At 36.7% G+C, this 23,146-nt stretch overlaps 1 protein-coding gene across 2 annotated transcripts in view; it reads left to right on the top strand.

The window, feature by feature from the left end:
* The window catches only part of LOC150083123 (retinoid-inducible serine carboxypeptidase-like), a 316,995-nt gene that overhangs the window by 82,215 nt on the left and 211,634 nt on the right, over positions 1–23,146 (top strand). For both annotated transcript variants that reach the window (XM_090377053.1, XM_090377052.1), the window contains exon 5: positions 17,980–18,054. In XM_090377053.1, coding sequence (XP_090233179.1) covers positions 17,980–18,054 — 75 coding nt within the window. The remainder of the gene's footprint in view (positions 1–17,979; positions 18,055–23,146) is intronic.

Raw genomic sequence — 23,146 nt, 5'->3', positions numbered from 1 at the left:
TGAGGTTCCTATGGATTGAAGTTGTGCAAATGTATCTCAAATTCACAAAGGGGCAGTCAAAGGGTGCACGAGTAATTACAGACCTGTTAGTTTAACTTCGGTTCTAGGAAAATAATGGAGTCACTGATTAAGGAAGCAAACAGGATCATCTAGACCAGACTGTAATTATAGTTCAGACACAGTATGGGCTTGTTAAGGGGAAACCTTGTCCCACCAATTTGATTGGATACTACGATGTGGTCACGAAGGAACTGGATGCAAAAAATATTTTTGATATCATATACTTGGATTTATGGAAAGCTTTTGATACTGTTGCACATAAGACTGCTGTTCAAATTGGAGTAGTATGGTATTAAGGTCAAGTTGCCGCTATGGATTAAGGCAGGGGTCGGAAACCTGTGGCTCTTTAACTTTTAGCTCATATGAAGCACAGTTTGAAAAAGGACTTAAAAATAAAGTACATGTGGAGTGCAAGACTAAAATGCCTTAAAACTGAAATTGAGGATTTGGAGAGGCAAAAGGCTTTCCTTGCAATTTTACACAAATGGATGATAATAGAGGAGTTGAAAAAGCAAGACCAAATTGTGTTCGATGTGTGGAGTAGCTTACCGGACATGTATATAAATTTGAAAATATTTGCTTTTGGACTGCTCTCAGGTTTTGGTTCGATGAATTTCTGCTTGCAAATATTTGGAACATGAACTATTTTAAAAATAAATCGAGAAACCATCTGAACAATGCGAGTCTCCAGTATGTTGAAAGCATGTCTCACCAAGATGAAAATTACAGCATACTCGTCTGATTGAGAGACTTGCTCAAAGAGTTCAGCAGCAAAAGTCATATTAATTTGTACCTAATTGGATGCTCGTTATGTTTTTTCAGTATTAATAAATAATATTTAAAAAATATTTTTTTAATAAAACACCTTCCCACTCTATTCCGTTTCTTAAAAACTCCCTCACCTCTCCCCTTCCCACCAGCTTGAGCTGAGGTGCAGCTCTTTGGATTGTCTTTTTTTTTTTTTTTTTAATTAGATCAAAAATGTCTCTTCACTCAAAGGTTGTTGACCCCTGGATTAAGGGATGCTTGAGTGGGAGAAGACAGAGTGATAATTAATGGACACTGCTCTTTGTGGACTAATATTATTAGTGGATTACCCCAAGTTTAGTGTTGGGCCCATTGTTGTTTACTATGTTTATCAATGATATTGATGAAGGCGTCGCAAAATGAAGGCATTGCGCCAGGTTTCGCGAAATGTTTGTGGCAAGTCTGAATTAGTCTACAAAGAAAAGGCTACAGACTGGTTGTGTTCTGTATAGTCCATTCTTGAAAAATATGAGGCAAAGGATATTTTTAATCTTGATGAGACAGGTTTATTTTATAATTTGCTGCCAAACAAAACATTTTGCAGCTAAATTGGAATGTCTTGGATGCTATCCATAACTTTGTTATTGCTTATGACAGTATTGCATCAAGTGTAATGATCAACTGCTTCAGAAAGAGTGGCTTTGGAAAGAATATCATTGAAAAACATGGTCCAGCAGACGAATGTGATAGCAACATTGAGAAATGGAGGAATTTGAAGGAGCATATGGATTTTGTTGGCAAATTTGAAGAGTTTATGAAGGTGGATGATGAAGTTTGCTACCAGTGCCAGCGAAAGTGAAGGAGTGCCATCTACAAAAGATGCCCAAAATGCATTGAACATAATAGAGAATGTGTTGGCCTGCTGCAACTTTTGATAAAGAAACAACTATTGCATTTGATGATGTCTGTGCTCTAGTTAAAAATGCATGTACAGTAATACCCCGACTTACGCGAACTCAGAGTTACGCGGTTCTTGATTTTTTTCGTTTGGCAGCACTGCCGCCCACTATTTTCAAGGTCATTTTTCATATGCTATCGATATACGGTGTGACGGAGAGTGAGAGCGAAAGATGAACAAAATTCAACTTTGCTGCCGCATGAGCTGCACACATACAAGAATTTGCATTCCAACTGTCATATTTATATGTGTGCGTTCGAATTCGTGCTCAACTTTTGTCCAAAATTACATCGTTTTCACAAATAAAAAAAACTTTCCAGTCTTTAAGATTTCCAAAGACCGATTGACAATGATGGTCGCGGTGGGAATGCAGCTGGTGACTGCAAGTTAAAACCTCTCTTAATATATCCCTCCGAAAACCCAAGGGTTTTAAAAAATACATCTAAAATTAGCTTACCAGTGATTTGGAAGTCAAATCATAAAGCTTGGGTGACAGCTTCCATTTTTGAGGACTGGTTTGGTCACCACTTCATACCCGAAGTCGAACGTTATTGCAAGTCTAAACAGATTCCATTTAAATTGATCCTTATTAACAATGCACCCGGTCACCCTCCTGCCACCCTAATTAATTTCGACTGACGTGTGAAAGTTGTGTTTTTGCCTCCAAATGCCAGCTCGCTTCAACCGATGGACCAGGGAGTCATAACATTCAAGGCCTACTACACGAGGCATTCGCTTGCACGTCTAAATGAAGCTATGAGACAAAATAGTGAGATATCTGTTAAAGATTTTTGGAAACAATTGAATGTTTTAGATGCCGTAAGAATCATTGAAGAATCTTGGGATGAAATTCACAAAAAAAACATTGAATGGTGTCTGGAAGAAACTTTGTCCATTTTTTTTTTTTTTCAAATTAGTCGACAAATTAAAAACGAGACGAAAACAACGCCAGAAACTGATCATGTCGCTCATGTGATAGAAGACGTTGTTAATCTTGCCAGGCAATTAGATTTGGAAGTCAATGGTTATGATGTCAACGAGCTGTTGGATTCACATAGTCAGGAGCTGACAATGAATGAGCTCATAGAGATGCGTGAGCAAAACGTCACTGAAGTATCTGACACTTCAAACCCAGTTCCACCAGAAAAGCACATGACAATTGCAAGTTTGACAGAAGGTCTCAGCTCAATTGAAAAGGGCTTAAAAATTTTAGAACACAGACTCCAACGGAGAACGCATTATAGCTACAAAGCAAGGAATAAAAAAATTAACTTGCTATGAAGAAATTCTGCGTGAAAAAAAGAAGGCGCTGTGTCGTCAGACGAATTTGTTAGATTTTATGAAGCCATCGACATCGAAATAACTTTTTTACGTAAGTCATTTATTTTTTTAATACATAATTTGTATTAATATGTATAAAGAACTGCAATTTTATTAATATTTTTCTTCTAAACTGTGTTTTTGTTAGTCCTTGGTCCCAATTAAACAAAATTTATATGTATTTATATGCAAAGTTATACCCCAACTTGCGCAAATTCGACTTAAGTGATTTTCGTCGGACCCACTTGTCACGTAACTTCGGGGTATTACTGTATTACAAAAACTGTGGGAACAACATTGGATTCTTTCTTTAAATTAGATTAATTTATTAAAAAGTTAATGGTTTGTATGTCTCCTTTTATATTAAGATTGTACTTTGTTTTACTGTGATACTAAAATATTGTATATATCAAAATATATATTGCACAATATTTTCATTTCAGTAATTGCGATTTTCTTAGTTTATCTTACAAATAAAAAAAATCTGTAAAAAAATATGTTATTCCTATTACTGTATTGTTAGACAAGGCTTTTTTATTTTATTATATTAATTTAAATTAATTTATTTTGATATTACAGTAAACCCTCACTAATCCGGATGTCGGATAATCCAGATTGAAATATGAAATTCTGTTCACAGTTGAGTACAGGCTGGCCTCGATTAACACTATTAATTCGTCCTGTGAGTGCATCGCGCGAAACGGAAACACATTAATCGAATATAATAATCAATAGGAAAAATTATAATTGGTCCTTGACCTTCTGGAATGTCCATAAAGAATTTTAAAAATACCTTTTAAATAACTTTTTAACTGTATTCAGTGTAAAAGATAATGAAAATAATTATGGAATTAAATGTTTATTGCATAAAACAGCGGTTCCCAAACTGTGCCGTGGAATATTTTAAATTTTTGAGGGTAACACAGCAATACTCGACATCTGTCGGACGCTGCGCAAACTACTAGCTCGAGAGGTAGTTCACAGTTTCAGCATTTCTTATTAAGTTGTTTGGACTTAACTACTAAATGGAACTGTTAGGTATTTCTTTTGGTCTGGGTGCGCCTTGAAAAAATTACTGAGACACTAAGGGCACTGTGAACCGAGAAAGTTTGGGAACCTCTGACATAAAATACACAATGAAGAAATGACTGTTGCAGAAATATTTGAAAAGTGTTGACTCTCTCTTTTCATCAATCAATCTTCTCTGGGCCCTGGCAAAATAAATATTGCAGAGAACCTCAAACCTTTTGTTTGAGGTTCTATGTGATACGAAAGATTTCATCTAATTATTTTACCGTTATCTCCTTCGCAGTAACATTTTCATCTGGCTCATTTAAAAATTTGAATTTTTATGCAAGGGTGCATTGAATTTATTAGCAGGAGACAAACAAGTAACATGTCTTCTTCCGATGGTTGATGGAACACACCGAGGCAGCAGGCAAACGTTTGTTTATTGACCGTACGACTCACGGTAAGCTTAACACACAATTCAAATCCTTTTCAACTATCGCATAAAAAAAGAAAGATCGCGTTAACTGGAAATTTGCATCGTGTAAAGTGAAAAGTGGTATAATTTTTCAAGTAGCATTAACTGAAAATTGTGTTAATCAAACTCACGTTATGCGAGACCTGGCTGTACTTTGAAAAACACATGGGATTTAGGAAGGCAGATGAGTAACTCTCACTGCGTGCTGATTGACTGCACAGAGAGAAAGAGATGGAACATACATTTCATTGTCTTTGTGTTATTCAGTATCGTTGTTGACTGAGTCAGATGGATGTTATTGCTTATATCGCTTCATTTGCATACTACTTTATATCTTCTTCAAGAGGAGTGTTTCCATTTACAATGGGTTTCCTCAGCCTACAAGTTATTTCTTGTTAGGAATTTTTTCCCGCCATAAAGTGCGGGAAATACATATAAAATACTACTTTATATGTATGTACATATGTTAACATATGTTATATAATTAAAATGGTAAAAGTAAACTGCAGCCATTATCAACCAATGCAGGATGGAAGCCTCCTCAACAATTCATGCTGAGGGAAATGGGCTTGAACCCCGGTCTACTCAAAGAACGTGTGCTACTGCACTCCCGCACTGACCACTCGGCTACGGAGGCCATGTTATATAATTATGGGTTCTAAAGAATTAAAAAGTGAGATAAAAAAAGAAAACATAATACTTTAACTATCATTAACAAGCTCAAACTGATAAAACAACTTTAAAATGGTGTTCCTAAATAAAAAAAAATTGCTGAAGAATTTGGTTTTAGCCAACAGGCTGTGTCAGATATTAAAAAACAGAAAGAATCTATAAAGACATTTCCTTTAAAATTTGATGTGGAGAGTGATAAAAGCAGTCTATCAAATGGACTGACATTTAGAAAGCAAACAAGAAGTGTTGCTGGAAGAAGCTGTGTTTAAGCGGTATTCACAGAAACGATCAAGTGGTGTTGCCATGTGATGCCAGCACCACCTGATAAATGTATAAAAAGCAATACATTTATCCATCTATCGATGGATAAATATTACTGCCTGTTTATAGTTTTTAAATGAAGACTCTACAGTGATATCTTTTTTATTTATTTTCATCAGCACTACCTATATCATTAAATTTTCCATTTATTTTGTGTTAGAAATTTTTTTTTTCCTTTTAGGGCTATATTTTGCTTCACTAATCTGGATTATTGGATTATTGCGTAATCTGGATGACCTCTCCCCCAATTACTCTGGATTAGTGAGGGTTTACTGTATTATTATTCTTAGATATACGGTATGTACCAAAAAAAAAAACGGTAAAATTTTGACATGTTTGGGGGACCTCGTTATTACAAAATGTGAAAATTTAGGTCCTTGAAAACTTTGTATTAATGGGATTCGACTGTATTATGATGTGATTTTTGTAATTTTAGCATACCAGGGATATAGTATCAATATTTTATTAGTCATTCCCAGCTTACTTAAAACTCAACACGTAAGAAGTTCTGGAACGTATCTCTTACGTATGTCGGGGACTTACTTTATAGGAATTTTGCTAGCAGAGAAAAGGAGGTGATTATCCCTTTGTATAAGGCAATGGTTAGGCCACACCTTGAATACTGCATACAGGTCTGGAGCCTCATTTTAGGAAGGATGTATAGTTGCTAGAATGAGTACAAAGTGCAACAAGATTGGTGAGAGGAACAAAGGGATGCTCTTACCAAGAAAGGCTTAAGTTCTGCAAGTTGCAGCTTCTGGAGACTAGGCACACCTGCTGTGAGATGATCTGATTGAGGTGTGCAAGGCTTTGAATGGTTTGAGCAGGCTCAATGCTAATGGAATATTTCCACTTGCTGAAATTAAGAACCTGAGGTGGCATAGATTCAAGTTGAGAAAAGACAGTTGTAGAATAAATGTGCGGAAGTTTGCCTTTAGCCAGTGGATTGTTGATTGCCGGAGCAAACTTCCATCTGTTGTTATGAAAGTTGATAGCTTAAATAAATTTAAGGCTGAACTAGACACATTGGGAGTGACTGGATCAGTAAAATGGGAAGGTTTTTTTTTTTTTTTTTTTTGGCTGGTGCTGTATAAGCCCACTTTCTTGCATCGTATGCCTCAACTAATGCTAACTCAAGCTGCCAAAGAATAAGGTAGAGCTTTTGGCTTTGAGGCTACAACAGTGGAATCCTCTAGATCATTCTGTGAAAGTGACAACATTTCATAATCAAAATAAAGACAAAGATAAATTCTATCAAACAGGTGAACTCACTGTTTGTAAGGATGTTGCTCGTCTAATGGCAGCAATGAATATGAAGTAGATTCCCAAAGAATGGTGACTATTTATAGACACCTGAGGTTATCCTTAAGGCTGTGTTATTACACAATGGAAATATGTTGCCTTCGATACCTCTTACATATGCCATCCTCAAAAAAGAAACACGCAGACATGGAGAACATCTTTTTGGGCGTATGCTATCAGAAATATGAGTGGCAGATATATGGTGATTTAAAGGTAATCGCTATTTTATTACGACTACAAAAGGGTTTCACTAAGTATTGTTGTTTTCTCTGCAAGTGGGATAGTCGTGTCAAGGATATACACTATGAGAAGAGGAGCTGGCGTCAACTGAAATCATTAACACCTGGAATGAAAAACGTAGCATTTGAACCTGTGATTGATCCAAATAAAGTTTTGCTTCTACCACTCCACATCAAACTGGGGCCTGTGAAAATTTTCATGAAGTCTTTGGAAGTGAACGGTCCTGCATTCATATACTTGCAAGAGAAATTCCTAAGTCTTAGTACAGAAAATATTAAGGCAGGCATTTTCATTGGTCCACAAATAAGGCAACTTTTCAAAGATGAATAGTTCGAATGTGACCTTAGTGATAGCGAGAAATCAGAGTGGAAAGCCTTTCGCAATGTTTTGACTGGTTTTCTAGCAAATGTTAAAGCTAGCAACTACAAGCAGCTTGTGGAAGATCTCGTTATTTCTTACGAAAAACGGGAGTGCAACATGTCATTTAAGATGCATTTCTTGCACTCACACTTGTATTTTTTCCTGCCAAACTGTGGTGCCATCAGCGACGAACATGGTGAATGCTTCCATCAGGACATTGCAGTGAGGGAACAAAGATACAAAAGAAAATGGAGTGCCACCATGTTAGCTGATTATTGTTGAATGGTGAAAAGGGATGCTTCTGAAGCTGAATACAAGCGAAAGGCAATAAGGTTCTGTGTTTGATACTGGCATGTTTGTATCTACATCTTACTGTGCCATATAAATAAAAAATACCTTGTATAAATATAAAAAAATTTTTTTTCAAAAATATGCATTTTAAGCACTATTTTCGTGTTTAGCACACCAAAATCCATAAAGTAAACTTGCTCTCAGCCTGTAACAAGGTATAATCCAAAATTTGTTGTACTGTGTAATTTCCATTTTCTTATCTACTTTTTTTTTTGCCAGTGCAGCAAAAGGCTATAGCTTCCTTGCATTATATAGCAAATATTGTTACTATATAGTTCTTGCAGTGTTCAGGCAAGTCTACCTACATTAATGAATCCTACAAAAGATTACATAAGAAGATTGAGGAACACAAAAAGGACACAATGTATGATAGAAACAGCAGCTCAGGCTCTCTCTCTCTCTGGTAGAGGTATGTGGGTGTACCAAAATCCTTTAATTCTTTCCACATATAAGTGATACTCGATGAGACCCTTCAAAGAAGCCTTCTTTGTCCAGTGTTTGAGCATCAACTATTAACAAGTAATCCATTTTTAACCTATTCTACAACATATTGAAGATAATGGAAAAGGTGAAGAAAGAACTATGGCTACAATCTTCTGATGACAGACGTGCATATTCCATTCTGATCTGCTGAATTCAAAACGTTTCTTTGTAATCAATATAATTTCTCATTTTCATGGAATTTGGTGTACACCTTTACATAATATTTACATCAAAACACTTTTCTTCTAGTAAATTCCTTTACCCTTTGGTTGAAGCCCCCCCACCCCCATCGGTCCCGGGTGCCAAGCGTTCCATGGCCAAGCGATCTCAGTGCATTTCTCAAAGCGAGCTATCTAAAGTGCTTTTGCCATTGTATATATTCTGTTTATTTCTGAATACCGTTTTTCTTATTTTATATTTAAGTAGCTCTTTCATTCTACAAGAAGTAGGCAAAGGCCCAGAAAGGGAAGAAACATTTTTGTTTCGTTTTCTTTACAATACTAATACAACTAATAACCGCTTGTCACCTCGTGGCACTGCTCTTGCCTCCCCGTGGCGGGGCCAGTAACCTGGGCGGTAAAGACAAACCCCCAGGGCCAAAAGGAGCCGACATGGATATAAGTAATTATCCACTGTTAGAGCCCTCAAGATCAGAAATTCCTGACAACGACCATGACTCCAATCGTCCGAAGCGACTAAGGACAGAAAATCAGAATAAAGACGTACCAGCATTTCTTATAATGCACTCATTATCGACGCAACCTGTTGGCAAACTATTGCCTTTTCTTATATAGAAATGTTTAGAATCAGTTTGTGGATCTCCTAAAATGGTTAAGCATCTCCAATCTGGAGACCTTCTAATTGAAACTTCTAAGACAACTCACTCAGAGAAGCTGTTACAATTAACATCATTTAACAGTATTCCAGTGTCAATTATGCCCCATAACATTCTTAACACCTCTAGATAGTAAACTAGTAGTAAAATAATTCGCTGATAACGCCTCTAGAGGCGTTATCAGCGAATGGGACTTGCTATCCGTGTCAGAAGAAGAGATAATACAAGAACTCAGGGAACAAAAAGTGACTCATGCACAGAGAATAATGATCAAAAAAAAAGATGGCAACCTACTACCAACCAGGTCCATCATTTTGACGTTTAGTACTCCGACTCTTCCATCTTCTGTTACAGCAGGTTATTTAAACTGCAAGAATCGGCCCTACATCCCAAATCCTATTTGCTGCTTTAAGTGCCAGAAGTATGGCCATTCTCAGATGGCATGCCGAGGCAATGCTGTGTGTCCTATTTGTGGCTCTAAGGAGCATTCCCAAGGAGACTGTACAGCTTCCACTTCTACTTGCCCTAACTGTAAAGGAAGCCATTCTGCCTTTTCTAAAGCATGTGACCTTTGGAAAAGGCAAACAAATCCAGAAATATAAGGTAGAGCATAAAGTCACATACCCTGAAGCAAGGAAGCAAATACTGTTAACCATGCCTAGCCGATCATACGCATCGGTCACTAAAAACAGCCAGTCAATTGCAACTCAAACAGATGCCTTCATAGAACCAATCATTTCATTTGTGATCTGGGCCAAAACTATGCTAACATGCAATAAAAAATCTACAGTTAATGAAACCAGTAACACGCCAATCAGTATCCCACCTGATGCCATCTCAACCTTGCCCGAAAGAACAAAATCTGTTAGTGTTGAAAATCAAAAGACAATGAAACCACGCTATAGCAACATGGAAATGGAGGTTCAGTCAGAGGACGAAGACAAAGTACTAGAATTGCATGCCAATGATACCATGGACACAGGATGCCCAACCTTTCCCAGAAATGAAAAATCAAAACAAAATAGACAGAAACCCTCAGAAAAAACAGTCAGATCAATCTTTCTCAAATAAACCCAATGAATGAACAAATTTTTACAATGGAACTGCAGAGGATTACGCAGTAATATAGATGACCTGAATGATTTAATCATACAAACTAATGCATTAGGAGTATGCTTACAGGAAACATTTTTATCACCAAAAGTTTCACTCAAATTCAAAAACTATACTATGTTTAGGCAAGACAGGGATTCTGACTCTTCTTCTCGTGGAGGGGTAGGTATTCTTGTCAAAACTACCATACCATCAAGACATCTCCAACTAGAAACTTCCCTAGAAGTTGTAGCAGTTTGGATAGCAATGGGAATATCATTAACTCTTGCATCTGTTTATATACCACCTAATTATCCTTGTTCCCAGACTGAACTTGACAACCTTTTAACACAACTGCCACCTCCTGTCTGTTTACTCGGTGATTTCAATGGTCACCATCCATTGTGGGGATCCTCCACTATGGATAAGAGAGGCCAATTAATTGAAACATTCCTAGATAACCATAATCTGACTGTATTAAACACTGGCTCTCCAACTCATGTTCAATTACCTACAGGTACAACATCTGCCATAGACTTATTTATCTGTTCAGCATCTCTTTTTCCAAGTATGGAATGGTTGGTGTTAAATGATCCATTCCACAGTGACCATTTTCCCATCATCAGCTCAATTCAAATACAGGTCGTCATCATCATCATCATCATCAGCCATTTTCAATCCACTGCAGGATGAAGGCCTCTCCAGCAACTTTCCAGTTCCTTCTGTTTTTGAGCACTGGCCATCCATTTACTACCCAAAAACTCGTGAATTTCATCTATCCATCTCCGCCTTTGTCTTTCAGGTTTTCTTCTAGCTCCTGTTGGGTACCATTCTGTTATTTTCTTAGTCCATCTGTCATCATGTCTTCGAGCTATGTGTCCTGCCCAAGACCATTTTAGTTCTTTAGTTTTGATAAGAATGTCCTTTACTTGAGTTTGTTGCCTAATCCATGTGTTTCTCTTCTTATCTAACAGTCTGATTCCCAATATAATTCGTTCCATTCTTCGCTGTGTAGTTCTCAGCTTCTCTTCCATTCTTTTGGTGAGTGCCCAAGTTTCACTTCCATAAGTCATGGTGGGGAGTATACATTGATTCATTATTTTACGTTTCAGACAAACTGGGATATTGCTCTTCAGTATGTGACTATATTTCCTGAATGCTATCCATCCAAAATTTATTCTTCTCTTGACTTCCAGCCATTTATCATTATTACAGCTAATAACTTATCCCAGATAAGTATATAACTCCACCTTTTCAATTACTGCTCCTTCAATCATTATTTCCCTTTCCGTGGCATACTTGTTCATCATTACTTTTGTTTTAGCCATATTCATCTTTAGTCCAAAATCCTTACTAACTGTGCATAACTGATTAAGATTTTCCTCTAATTCTTTGGGATCGTGGCTTATAACCACAATGTCATCTGCAAATCATAAATGGTTTAGGTACTCTCCATTCACATTGACTCCTTTCTGCGACCAGTCTAATCTTCTGAAAGCTTCCTCAAGGGCAGCAGTAAACAGCTTCGGAGATATTGTGTCTCCTTGTCGAACTCCTTTCTCGATTTTAAATTTGCTACTGTCTTTGTCTAGTCTAATAAAGGAGGTAGCACTCTCATATATTTTCTTCAAAATCATAATATATGGGGTATCTATGCCTTGTCTTTCCAGTGTCCAAAACATTGCCTTATGCTGTATGGAGTCAAATGCCTTTTCATAATCCACAAATGCCAGGCATAATGGTGTTTTATATTCATTTGCTTTCTCCGTTAGCTGTGATATTACGTGAAGGTGATCCATAGTTGAGAATCCTGTCCTAAAGCCAGCTTGCTCTTTTGGTTGATTCTCATCATGACCCTTGTAATGACCCTTGTGAACAACTTGTAGATGTGGGATAACAAGCTAATTGGTCTATAATTTCCAATTTCTGATTTATCTCCTTTCTTATGCAGCAAAACTATGATTGCATTATTCCACTGCTTAGGCGTCACACCTTTTCTAATGCACTTTGTGAAGCATGTTGCCAGTTTTTGTGTCATGTCTCTTCCTCCCAATTTTAACAACTCTACAGTAACTTCATCTTCCCCCGGGGCTTTCCGATTCTTCAGAATCGGAAAGCCCCGGGGGAAGATGAATGCATGATTTTTTCTATGCATGTTCTACCTCATCAGGAAGAAAATGGGGTATGTCGTATGTGTTGCTACTTTGCAATCCATCTTCCCCACTGCTGGTATCATTCCCTCGCTCCTTGTATAATTCTCCATAGTAGTTATCTGCTATTTGAATTATGTTTTCACTGCTGTTTATAAGTACATCATCGCTATTCTTCAGTTTCAGTATCATTTGTCTTTCTGTATTACTGCTCATGGTTGCTGATTTAAATCCTTTGTTTTCCCTTAATGCTTGTTCCACTTTTCTTGTGTTAAATCTTCTTATGTCCTCTCTGAGTCTCTTTCTAATGGCTTTGCATAACTCAGTATACTCAATCTTCTCCCTGTCAGTGTTTTTCTTGCTCTTCATTTGTCGTCTTCGGTTCATCATGACAACTGTTTCTTGACTAATTTTTTCTTCTTTGTATTTCTGTTTCCCTATAGGTTTCTTGGGCTTTATCACTTTCAGAAAGTTGTAACATTCCTCGTCGATATCTTGGTCCTGAGCAGTCTGCAGAAGCTCAAACTTGTTTTTAAGTTCCAGTACATACTGCTTTTTCTCCTCCTCTGTTATCTCAAAGACCTTTGTATTATTTACTTGAGTCAGTTTTTTCCTTTCCTTTCCTACATCTATATCAAGTGTACATCTTACCATTTTGTGATCACTTCCAACATTTACCTTATTCAGGACGGTAACATCATTCACAATATATCTTCTGTTAGTGAGGATGAAGTCGATTTCATTAGTTGTTAATCCATTTGGACTCTTCCATGTCCACTTTCTGTTCACCCTTTTCTTGAAAAAAGTGTTCATTACTGACAGTCCTTGAGATTCTGCAAATTCCACAAGTCTTTCACCTCTTTTATTTCTTTCACCAATTCCAAAATTTCCTATAGTTCCTCTTTCTGCACTGTTTTGCCTTTTTCCAACCTTAGCATTGAAGTCCCCCATAATAATAGCGTAGTGGGTTTTCTGCTCATCTAGAAGACTCAATTTCGGTGTACATTTCTTCAACCTCTTCATCATCATGGCTCGATGTTGGTGAATAAATCATTATAATCTTTAGCTTGTACCTCTTAGAAATCTTGAATATTAGCCTTGACACCCTTGGTGATGTACTTTTGAATTCCAAAATGTTGTTTTTAAAATCTTTATGGACCAGAAACCCAACTCCACCTTCACTCCTTTCACTGTTTCCATTGGTGTACAGCAGATTTCCACTTGATAAACTTATAAGTGATTCATTTCTTCTTCTTGTTTCAGCCAAACCGATGATATTCCAATTCACATTTTCTAATTCCTTTTCCAGCTCTAATATCCTGTCTTCACCAATGAGTGATCGTACGTTATAACAGGCCAAGTTCAGTTTCCGTGCATGGCAGCCTGGTCATACCCAGAGAATTTTAGCACCCTCTGCTTCCACTCTGATCCTCTCGCTGCCGTAAGAGGGTGAGTGGGAGCTGCTGGAGACTGAGGGCCATTTGTTTCGTTGTGCTGTCATGTGGTGGAGGGTTTGGTCTTTTCCTCTTCACGCTGACCAGGCGTCTTGAAGAGAACCACTCTATACGTTCGTTGCCACCTAAGTGACATAACAGGGCTTACCATCGAGAAGGTGTGCATGAGTGGATTTTAGGGAGGCGGGCGAACCGGACTTCTCCTAAATCTTCTGTAATAGAGAGATATTGGATCCATTGGTGTTTTAGGCTGAGTGTCTGATAACACACAGGATACCTGTTCCCCTCTAAGCCCCTTAATGCTTGTTCTACTATACAGGTCGTATCATGCCCTGAAGCCCGTATATCATGGAATTTCCACAAAGCAGACTGGAAAAATTACTCTACTTGTGTCCTACTAAACAAACAGTATGTACAGCAACAACATATTGATTACGTAACCGAACACATTACCAGCCATATTATCAGCAGCTGAAATTTCTATTCCAAAATCCAACCAGAGCAAGCTTGATTCTACCAAAACCAGTGGTGGAATCAAGGTTGTACCATAGCGAAAGTAGAAAAAAACTGTGCTTGGAACCAATAGTTTTGAAAAAACTGAGAGCCAAAGCAAGGCAAATTAGGAAAAAAGCAAAATGTGACTCCTAGATTAACTTCGCCTCAACTATTAACAAAAATACTGTTATCTGGATTATATGGAAAAAATACAAGCTCTCAATGGAAAATTTCTACCGTTACAGTCACCAATAATATATTGGAATGGGTAGGACCTATCCTCTCCTACTGACATCGCAAATGCTTTAGCAGAATCTTTCTATAATAATTCAGTCTCTGCCACTTATGTGACTTTTCAGAGAATTAAAACTAATGAAGAATGTAAAAAATTGAATTTTTCAACTAATCTCCCATTTCCATATAACCAGCCCTTTACTATAGCTGAACTCAAAGAATCCTTGAGTAAATCTCCAAATAGTGCAGCAGGACCAGACGGCATTCACTACAGAATGCTTAAACATCTGTGTGAAGTTGATCTGTACACACTATTGCTATTTTATAACAGGATCATCTCAGAAAACACATCTTCTATCATGGCGTCATTCCTATATTTGTGCAATACCAAAACCGGGAAAAGATACTTCTCTAGTTAAAAATTACAGACCAATATCACTGACAAGCTGTTTGGGCAAGATCTTCGAAAGGATGGTGCATAAGAAGCTCACCTGGATTCCAGACTCCCAAAATCTGCTTTCTGATCACCAATATGGCTTCCCCAAAAATAGGTCCACCCTAGATTTACTTGTCAAAATTGAATCCAACATACGTAACGCCTTCATCAGGAGACAACATTTAGTTATGGTCAACCTGGATATTCAGAAAGCATTCGACACCACATTGCGTCATGGTATTATCAAAGATATGCATCAGTTAGGGTTGAGAGGCTATCTCCCTCAAATTATTCAGAACTTTTTAAAGTTACATACCTTTCAAGTCAGATATCAAAACTTCCTATCAACATCTCACATTCAAGAAGAGGGTATCCCACAGGGTTCCATACTGAGTCCAACCCTATTTGCAATTAAGATCAACAATATATTGGAAAATCTTCCAAAAACCATTGTATATATGTATGCAGATAACCTCACCATATTGTGCCAATCACAAAATATGAATACTATCAAAGGACAGTTACAAATTACTCTAAATAGAATAGAATCGTGGACTTTACGCAATGGATACCATCTTGCTGAACAGAAATCCACTACCACTCATTTCTGCCAACTCCGGTCATTTCATCCTGATCCTGAGTTAAAGATAAAAAATGTGTCGGTTCCTCTGGTAAACACTGTCTGCTTTCTTGGCCTGATACTAGATAGAAAACTGAACATTCAAGCACATGTGGCCTATCTTTGAACCATCTGTTTGAAGAAATTGAATATCCTTTGGTGTGTGTCATCCATGTCATGGGGCACTGATTGGCATACGCTTATCCATATTTATAGAGCTCTCATCAGGTCCCGTTTGGACTATGGTTCTCCACTGTATGACTCTGCGAAGAAGAGTACTTTAGAGCAATTAAATACCATCCAGCACAGTGCCCTTGGAGTTTCTCTAGGGGCTTTCAGAACCTCCCCAGTCAGTTCAAAGTCTTTACATTGAAGCCCATGAACCTCCCTTACATCTTCGGAGGAAAACATTGCTTTTGATATATGCTGCAAAAATCCGCAGTCTTTCCTCTCACCCAGATTGGAGATGTCTGTACAATACCGAATGGGACTCATTTTACAACAGTAAACCAAATGAAAACAGACCTGCTGCACTTAGACTTAAAGAACTAACTCAAATGTGGAATATTGAAATCAGCAATATATATCAGGACATAACACCACTTGATCCACCATGGACAAATATCCCTGCAATTTACGATGACTATTTCCAACAGTGGGGAAAAAATACCTTGTGTCCCTTCAATATCGCACAGTTACATGAAACTCACTCTGCTTCTAATTCACATGCCTGTAAGATCTATACAGACGGATCAAAAACTGAGACCCAAGTAGGCGCTGCGGCTATCTTTCCATCATTCACCGCTTCTGTCTCATTACCTGTAGAATGAAGTATCTTCACTGCTGAGCTTTATGCTATTAACTTGGCTCTAGATCACATTACTCAACTTCTAATTTCATCTGCCTTAATATACACTGACTTACTCAGTGCTGTCTCTGCCATAAATAGTAATACCAACTCCTCTCACCCTGTAATAAAATAAATCCATTCTAAATTACTTGTGTGTAATGAGTCATCCCAGATGAAACATTCTGGGATAGCAGTCAGCCTGCTATCCCAGAATGTTTCATTCTGGGATAGCAGGAAATGAAAGAGCAGATCTTGCAGCCAAACAACCAGATACTACTCTTTTGCAGACTTTTCAAACCCCATATACTGATTATAAACATATCATCCGTAAAGCATGTTACAATAGGCTGGTCACTAATCTGGAGAGGTTATCCAGGAAACAAACTATACCAAATAAAATCAGAACCAAAGTTGTGGCTCTCCAGCTTCCAGAAAAGCAGACGAGAAGAAACAATTTTAGGAAGGCTCAGGATTGGGCATACTCATCTCACCCACCTGTATCTATTAACTAAAGACAGCATTCCCCAATGTACATCATGTCGAGTACAACTGACCAGTCGCCATCTGTTAGTGGACTGTCCCCACTTTTAAATCAATTACTAATATGTAGACATCAATAAATTTAATGCAGATTCTGGGAGATGTCCTAATAAGACAGAACTATTTACTTTCCTAAACTGGATAGGAATATATCATAAAATATAGTTATTTCATATTCACCATTAGAAAGACACAATATGGCCCAAGTAGCCTATGTGTCGTTAAACCCAACAGCAGCAACAACCCCCCCCCCATCCAGAATTCAGGTAAGCTTTTCCACAATCTTACTTATTCGATAATCCTTCTTTAGTTTTTACTTTCATATTCCACCCTTTCACAATTAACTTACTGTAATTTTCCATATATTATTTGTGCACCTCTTTCTATATCATTAGGCAGTCCTTGTGCTTCAAATCTTCTCAATATTCCTTGTGGGCAGTTTCTCATAAAATCTTTGTAATTTTGTAAAGAATTAATGTAAAATAGTTTTTCTTAATTTAATCATCATAATGCAATCCTATTGCAACCCTATAGTTGCTAATTTGATTTCTTTCATGTTTTAACTTACTTCTCCTATAGGCCTGATGATTGGGTTTAGCGGAGTCTCAAAATGCCACCAGAGTATTGTGTAAATTAATGTGATTCATTTCAGTAAACATTTAAAACCCTATCATGTGGTATAATAATGTTTTTAATATCCTTTAAACCATAGTTAATGCCTAATCATGTATCATTTACCCCTTTCACACAGACTTTTTTTCCAAGTATTTACTTTTTTTTTTATTTTATCAACCCTCATAGTAAATGAGCTGATGTGGAAAGTAATAGCATACAGATGGTGAAACTTTATAACATCAGAATTTATTTATTTAAAGAAATACATGTTTAGTCTGTATTAATAAAATATTAAAAAAATATGCTTTTTCTGTATATTTCTGCTATTATATATAATTTATTGATTTCTTTTGGTATAGAAAGTGCCATTATATATTTTCGCAGAATCGTATGGTGGCAAAATGGCAGCTTCTTTCAGTCTGTCCTTGTATAAGGTGTGTATATTTTTTTATCTTTTATTATAAAATAGTGTTAAGTATTGAAAAGCAATAAAAGAATTATATTAGTAATATTTGGTAAATATTGTTAATATAAATGAAAGTCACTGCTAATGTTCTTGCAGAAACAGCTTTGGAATAGATTTAGGTGAATTAGGGAAAAGGAAAAGACACTTATGATGTGACATTTATAAATAAATATTTATCATTCTATTTGGTCAAAAAAAAAAAAAACTATAGGTATGCAATATTCTTGACAGTTGTCTAGTAAGCACTCAAGGCCGCCTCAGTAGCCAGGTGGGAAGGAGCAGCAGTGCGTAGCACACGCTTCTTGGTTAGACCGGGGTTCGAGCCCGTCACCACCAAATACAGAGGATGCGAAAAGGTCAGGGAATGACCACCGCATATCCCAGAGCAATATGGCCTTAGTTGCTAATGCTCCTAAAAACCAAATAACAACAACAAACTAGTAAGCACTCAGTTAGAAGACTTTACAGACCAAGGAACTATAAACATATAGAAAGTATTAATTAAAGGGGCCAGAGCCCCTTTAATTAATACAACACAAAAACACTAACTTTGTAAGCATTAACACATAATCGCACATGCGCGTAACTAAAAGTAGAGTAATATAATATAGTCAAAAGAAGAATAAACCCAAACCAAGTAACCTAAAGGTGAAGAAGAGAGAGGGCAGGAAGAAAAATAGTAATAAGAATAAAATAATAATAAAATAGTAATAAGTAGCATTTGCAGTAGGTAGTGCCATTAGACTATACTAAATTAGAATGAAAATTTAAAAAAAGCAGCTACCCCTGTTACATGATGTTTGGATAATGTAGTCAGTCTAGTAATGGTAATCATTCAAAATATGTCTAATATAACATCAATGAAAAACACCCACTACACCTTGACTAGCCAAAATAAAACTAATGAAATAAAATTAAAGACAGGCACCTAACTCCATTTCCTTGGACAGTTACAAAGTCATTAACCACTCAAAAAACTTTAATTAACATGCAAATTAATTTTTGCATACTTTTCAATTGATTTCTCTACAACAAAGCAGCAACTAGATGAGAATAATTGGTATGGTAAAGCATCCAATTTGCTCAACTGTGGCAAGCTAAAAATGAGTAAATTTTCATAAATTGAAAGTAGATATGTCACAGATAAATGAAGAATTAAGCCAAGTAAACTAAACCTAAAGGGAGACATTTATAAGAGTACTGAAAAGGAAACAAAAAAAAAAAAAAAAAAAAAAAAAAAGTGCCAAATAGGTTGTATACTAAATTAGAATAAAAAATTATTTACAAAGGTGAGCCTGCTACTTTATGCTTGGACAAGAGTAGTTCAAGTTTTAGTATTAGTAATGACCATATGATGCATGGAAGCCTAAGGCTTATGCTGCACCAGCAAAAAATAAAAAAATAAAAAAAAAATAATAAAAAAATAAAATAAGTACAGTAGAACATTGGTTATCTGGAATAATTTGAAAGGCTGATCTTCCTTTTTTTTTTTTCACAGCAGTACAGTAAGTGCTGGTTATGTTGATTATGTTTGCAAATAGAATTTTGATTATAATAAGTGAAAGATCGAGTTTACTGCCTGTTTGTAACAGATTGTATAAACAAAAAGCCCAATAAACTGAAAACTGCAAATTGTTTTATGGTTGTGACCTCTAGAATTCTATGTGACCTTCAGAAATGCTTTAGAAAAATATCACAGTGACTACTGGGTTTTCTCATAAACCATGAGTGAATTTCAGATTAGGTTAGCTCCAGATTCGGTAAGAATGATATCAGCCCAAAACTGAGATTTATTATTTAATTAATCTTATTTAATTTAATCGTAAGGTAAAATTAAATTTATTTAATCTTATCAGAAAAATTATCCAGAAGAGGTCTTACATCAATTATTCTGGATAACTGATGCGCTACTGTAATTAATAAATAATAATAAGAGAAAAGGAAATAGACAACCTATATATTTCCCTCCTCCCTTAGATAACTGTCCAGCTGACCTTTGAATTTCCCCAAACTGTCAGCCTCTACCACCTATATAGGTAACTTATTGCAGTAATTTATAACTGGCTGGCTAAACTAACTTCCTGTAATCCAGTCTAAACATCTCTCCTTGTAACTTGAATTTACGATCCCTATTTTTAGAATCATTTATATATCATTCATTTATAAAGTTGCAGTAATAATTGTCACATACAAAAATTTTGTGAACCATCTCACCAAATAAATACACCATACAACTTTTACAACAATTTGGCCAGTAAAAATAAAATTAAAAAGATATGGTGAAATAAATACAGCCACCTGACTCCATATCCTAAAAAGCCCAAAAGTCAGAAATAGCATTTCAAGATTATAATGGTATCTTTTTCATAAAATATTCAGTAGCTAAACTGAATATTCCCTTAAATATTCAGTTTAGGTTCCAAGCCATTCAATTCTGAATAACTGATCTTGTGTCCATGTGAAACTGTGTCCTGTTTTAGAATACAGCAGGCCCTATTATAATGCGGTTCACTTTATGCTGATTCGCTATAATGCTGTTTTTATATTATAACCTGTATCTGAGTATAAGACTATCACAAATCACTATAACTCTCTTTTACAGATTGTATTTTTGGCACATTTAACGAAATTGTTTCATTTGATGGAGTCGATAGCTTAAAAATCAATAGCAAAACAGCATTAAAACGTTTCCCATGCCGACTTGAGAAATTTTCCCACACTCAATAAAAATTTTTTTGAACGCTAATCTATTTGCAGTATAGTGACTTCTTACGTAGTTCGAAGATCAACGTTGAAAAAAAATTATCAAGTATATTACTTGTAATATTTGCGTTATACGCATTTATCTGAAGTCTAGTCATCACTCAGTACAGTATTAGACAGTTTACTCGAACTTACTCGTGCGTAAAGGACAGTTTACTCGAACATTGAATCATAATTAATGCAACCAACACAGTTACATTTTTGAAGATTAATAGTAATCTTGGCATGTGATGCAAGAAAACAAGTGTATGAGCTTCTGTAGCATCAGCCAAAAAAAAAAAAATCACACACCCATTCCTTCTAAATGTTTATCCAGTTCCTCCTTAAATTTATTTAACCTATCAACTTCCACAATGACAGATGGAAGTTTGCTCCAGCAAATAACCACCCGCTGGCTAAAGGCAAATTTCCACACATCTATTCTAAACTGTCTTTCCTCAATTTGAATTTATGCCCCCTTAGGTACGTAATCTGAACAAGTGGAAGAATCCCATCAGAATTCAGCGTGCTCAACCCATTCAGGCCTTATACACCTCAATCAGATCACCTCGCAGGTGCGGTCTCCAGCCAACTGCAATTTGCAGAACTTAAGCCTCTCTTGGTAAGAGGATTCCTTCATTCCTCTCACCAATCTTGTTGCCCTTCTCTGTACACGCTCAAGCAAATCTACATCCTTCCTAAAATAAGGCCTCCAGACCTGTACTCTACTCAAGGCGTGGCCTGAATATTAACTTATACAGAGGGACAATCGCCTCCTTTTCCCTGTTAGCAAAATTCCTGTATATCATTGAAAAAATCCCATGATATGCTCTTGCAGCCTGTCTGCATTGTTCAGAAAACTTCATATCTCACTGCACAATTACTTCCAGGTCTTTTCCATTTTCTACCACCTTAAGTGTAGTACCACACAGTTGGTACATTCCTCCGGGGGTTACTTCTACCCATATGCAGTACTTTGCATTTGTTAATGTTAAACTTCAGTTGCCACTTCTCAGCCCATCTTCCCAAATTTTCTAGATCCTGTTGCAGTAGCACACTGCCATTACTGTCATTAACAACCCTGCCAAACTGTGTATCATTTGCAAACTTCGACACTAAGCCTGATATACCTTCATCAATATCATTGATAAATATACAAAACAACAGTGGATCCAACACCGAAAACTGTGTGACTCTACTAATAACATTAGTCCAAGAAGAGCAGTGCCCACTGATTACCACCCTCTGTCTTCTTCCACTCAACCATCCTTTTATCCATTGTAGCAACTTACGCTTAATACCATTCTGCTCTAATTTTTACAGTAGTCTTCCATTCGCTACAGTGTCAAAAGCTTTCCTGAAATCAAAGTATATGATATCAAAATTATTTTTTGCATTTAGTTCCTTTGTAACCACATCATAATATCCAATCAAATTTGTCAGACAAGACTTTCCCGTAACAAACCCATGCTGTGTCTGAATTATTGCTGCAGTCTTGGCTAGATGATCCTGCAATGCATCTTTAACCAGTGACTCCATTATTTTACCCGGAACAGAAGTTAAACTAACTGGTCTGTAATTACTCTTTTCCCCCTTTGTGAATTGGGGATACATTTGCACATCTCCAGTTTGCGGGGACCTCACGAGTCCAAGGATGCTCTCATAATTATGGCTAAGGGTTTGCTTAGTTCCTTTGCCGCCTCCTTTGATATAACTGGATAGATCCCATCCACCCCAGGTGCCTTTCTTATGTTTAACTTCAATTTCTCCTCCACTTTGCTCTCAGTTATTACAAAATCATTAAGCACCCTGCAACAATTTGATAACTTTCTGTCATTTTCAATCCTTAATAACATCTCATATGTGAATGTAGATGCAAAATACTCATTCAGTTTGTTTGCTCTCTAAGCAGGATCATCAACAGTCGAACCGTCGATATCAAGTGGACCAATCAGATTCATCCCCTTCCTTTTAGAGTTTATATAAGTTAAGAAATCCTTTCTGTTTTTCTTAGCATCTTTTGCCAAAGATTTCTCATAATCTGCCTTTGCCTTCCTAACCTGCTTTGTGACTTGATTAAAGATTAGCTTATATCTGCCATAGGCTTCTGTGTCGCCTGATAATTTATATGCATCCCATGCATTTTTCTTCTCTGGCATGAGTCTCATTATTTCATTTGACAACCATTTAGGCCTAAACCTTGAACAATATTTCTTAATAGGTATGAAACGTTTAGTAGCTTCCACGATTAATTCCTTGAATGCTTCCCACTTGGCGCCTCCATAGCCAGGTGGGAAGGAGCAGCAGTGTGTAGCACA

Source organism: Mastigoproctus giganteus, chromosome 7, assembly GCF_048544385.1.
Source record: "Mastigoproctus giganteus isolate SK-2022 chromosome 7, ASM4854438v1, whole genome shotgun sequence".
Lineage (NCBI taxonomy): Eukaryota > Metazoa > Arthropoda > Arachnida > Uropygi > Thelyphonidae > Mastigoproctus > Mastigoproctus giganteus.
The sequence above is the reverse complement of the archived record's forward strand: the minus strand, read 5'-3'. Positions and strand labels throughout refer to the sequence as shown.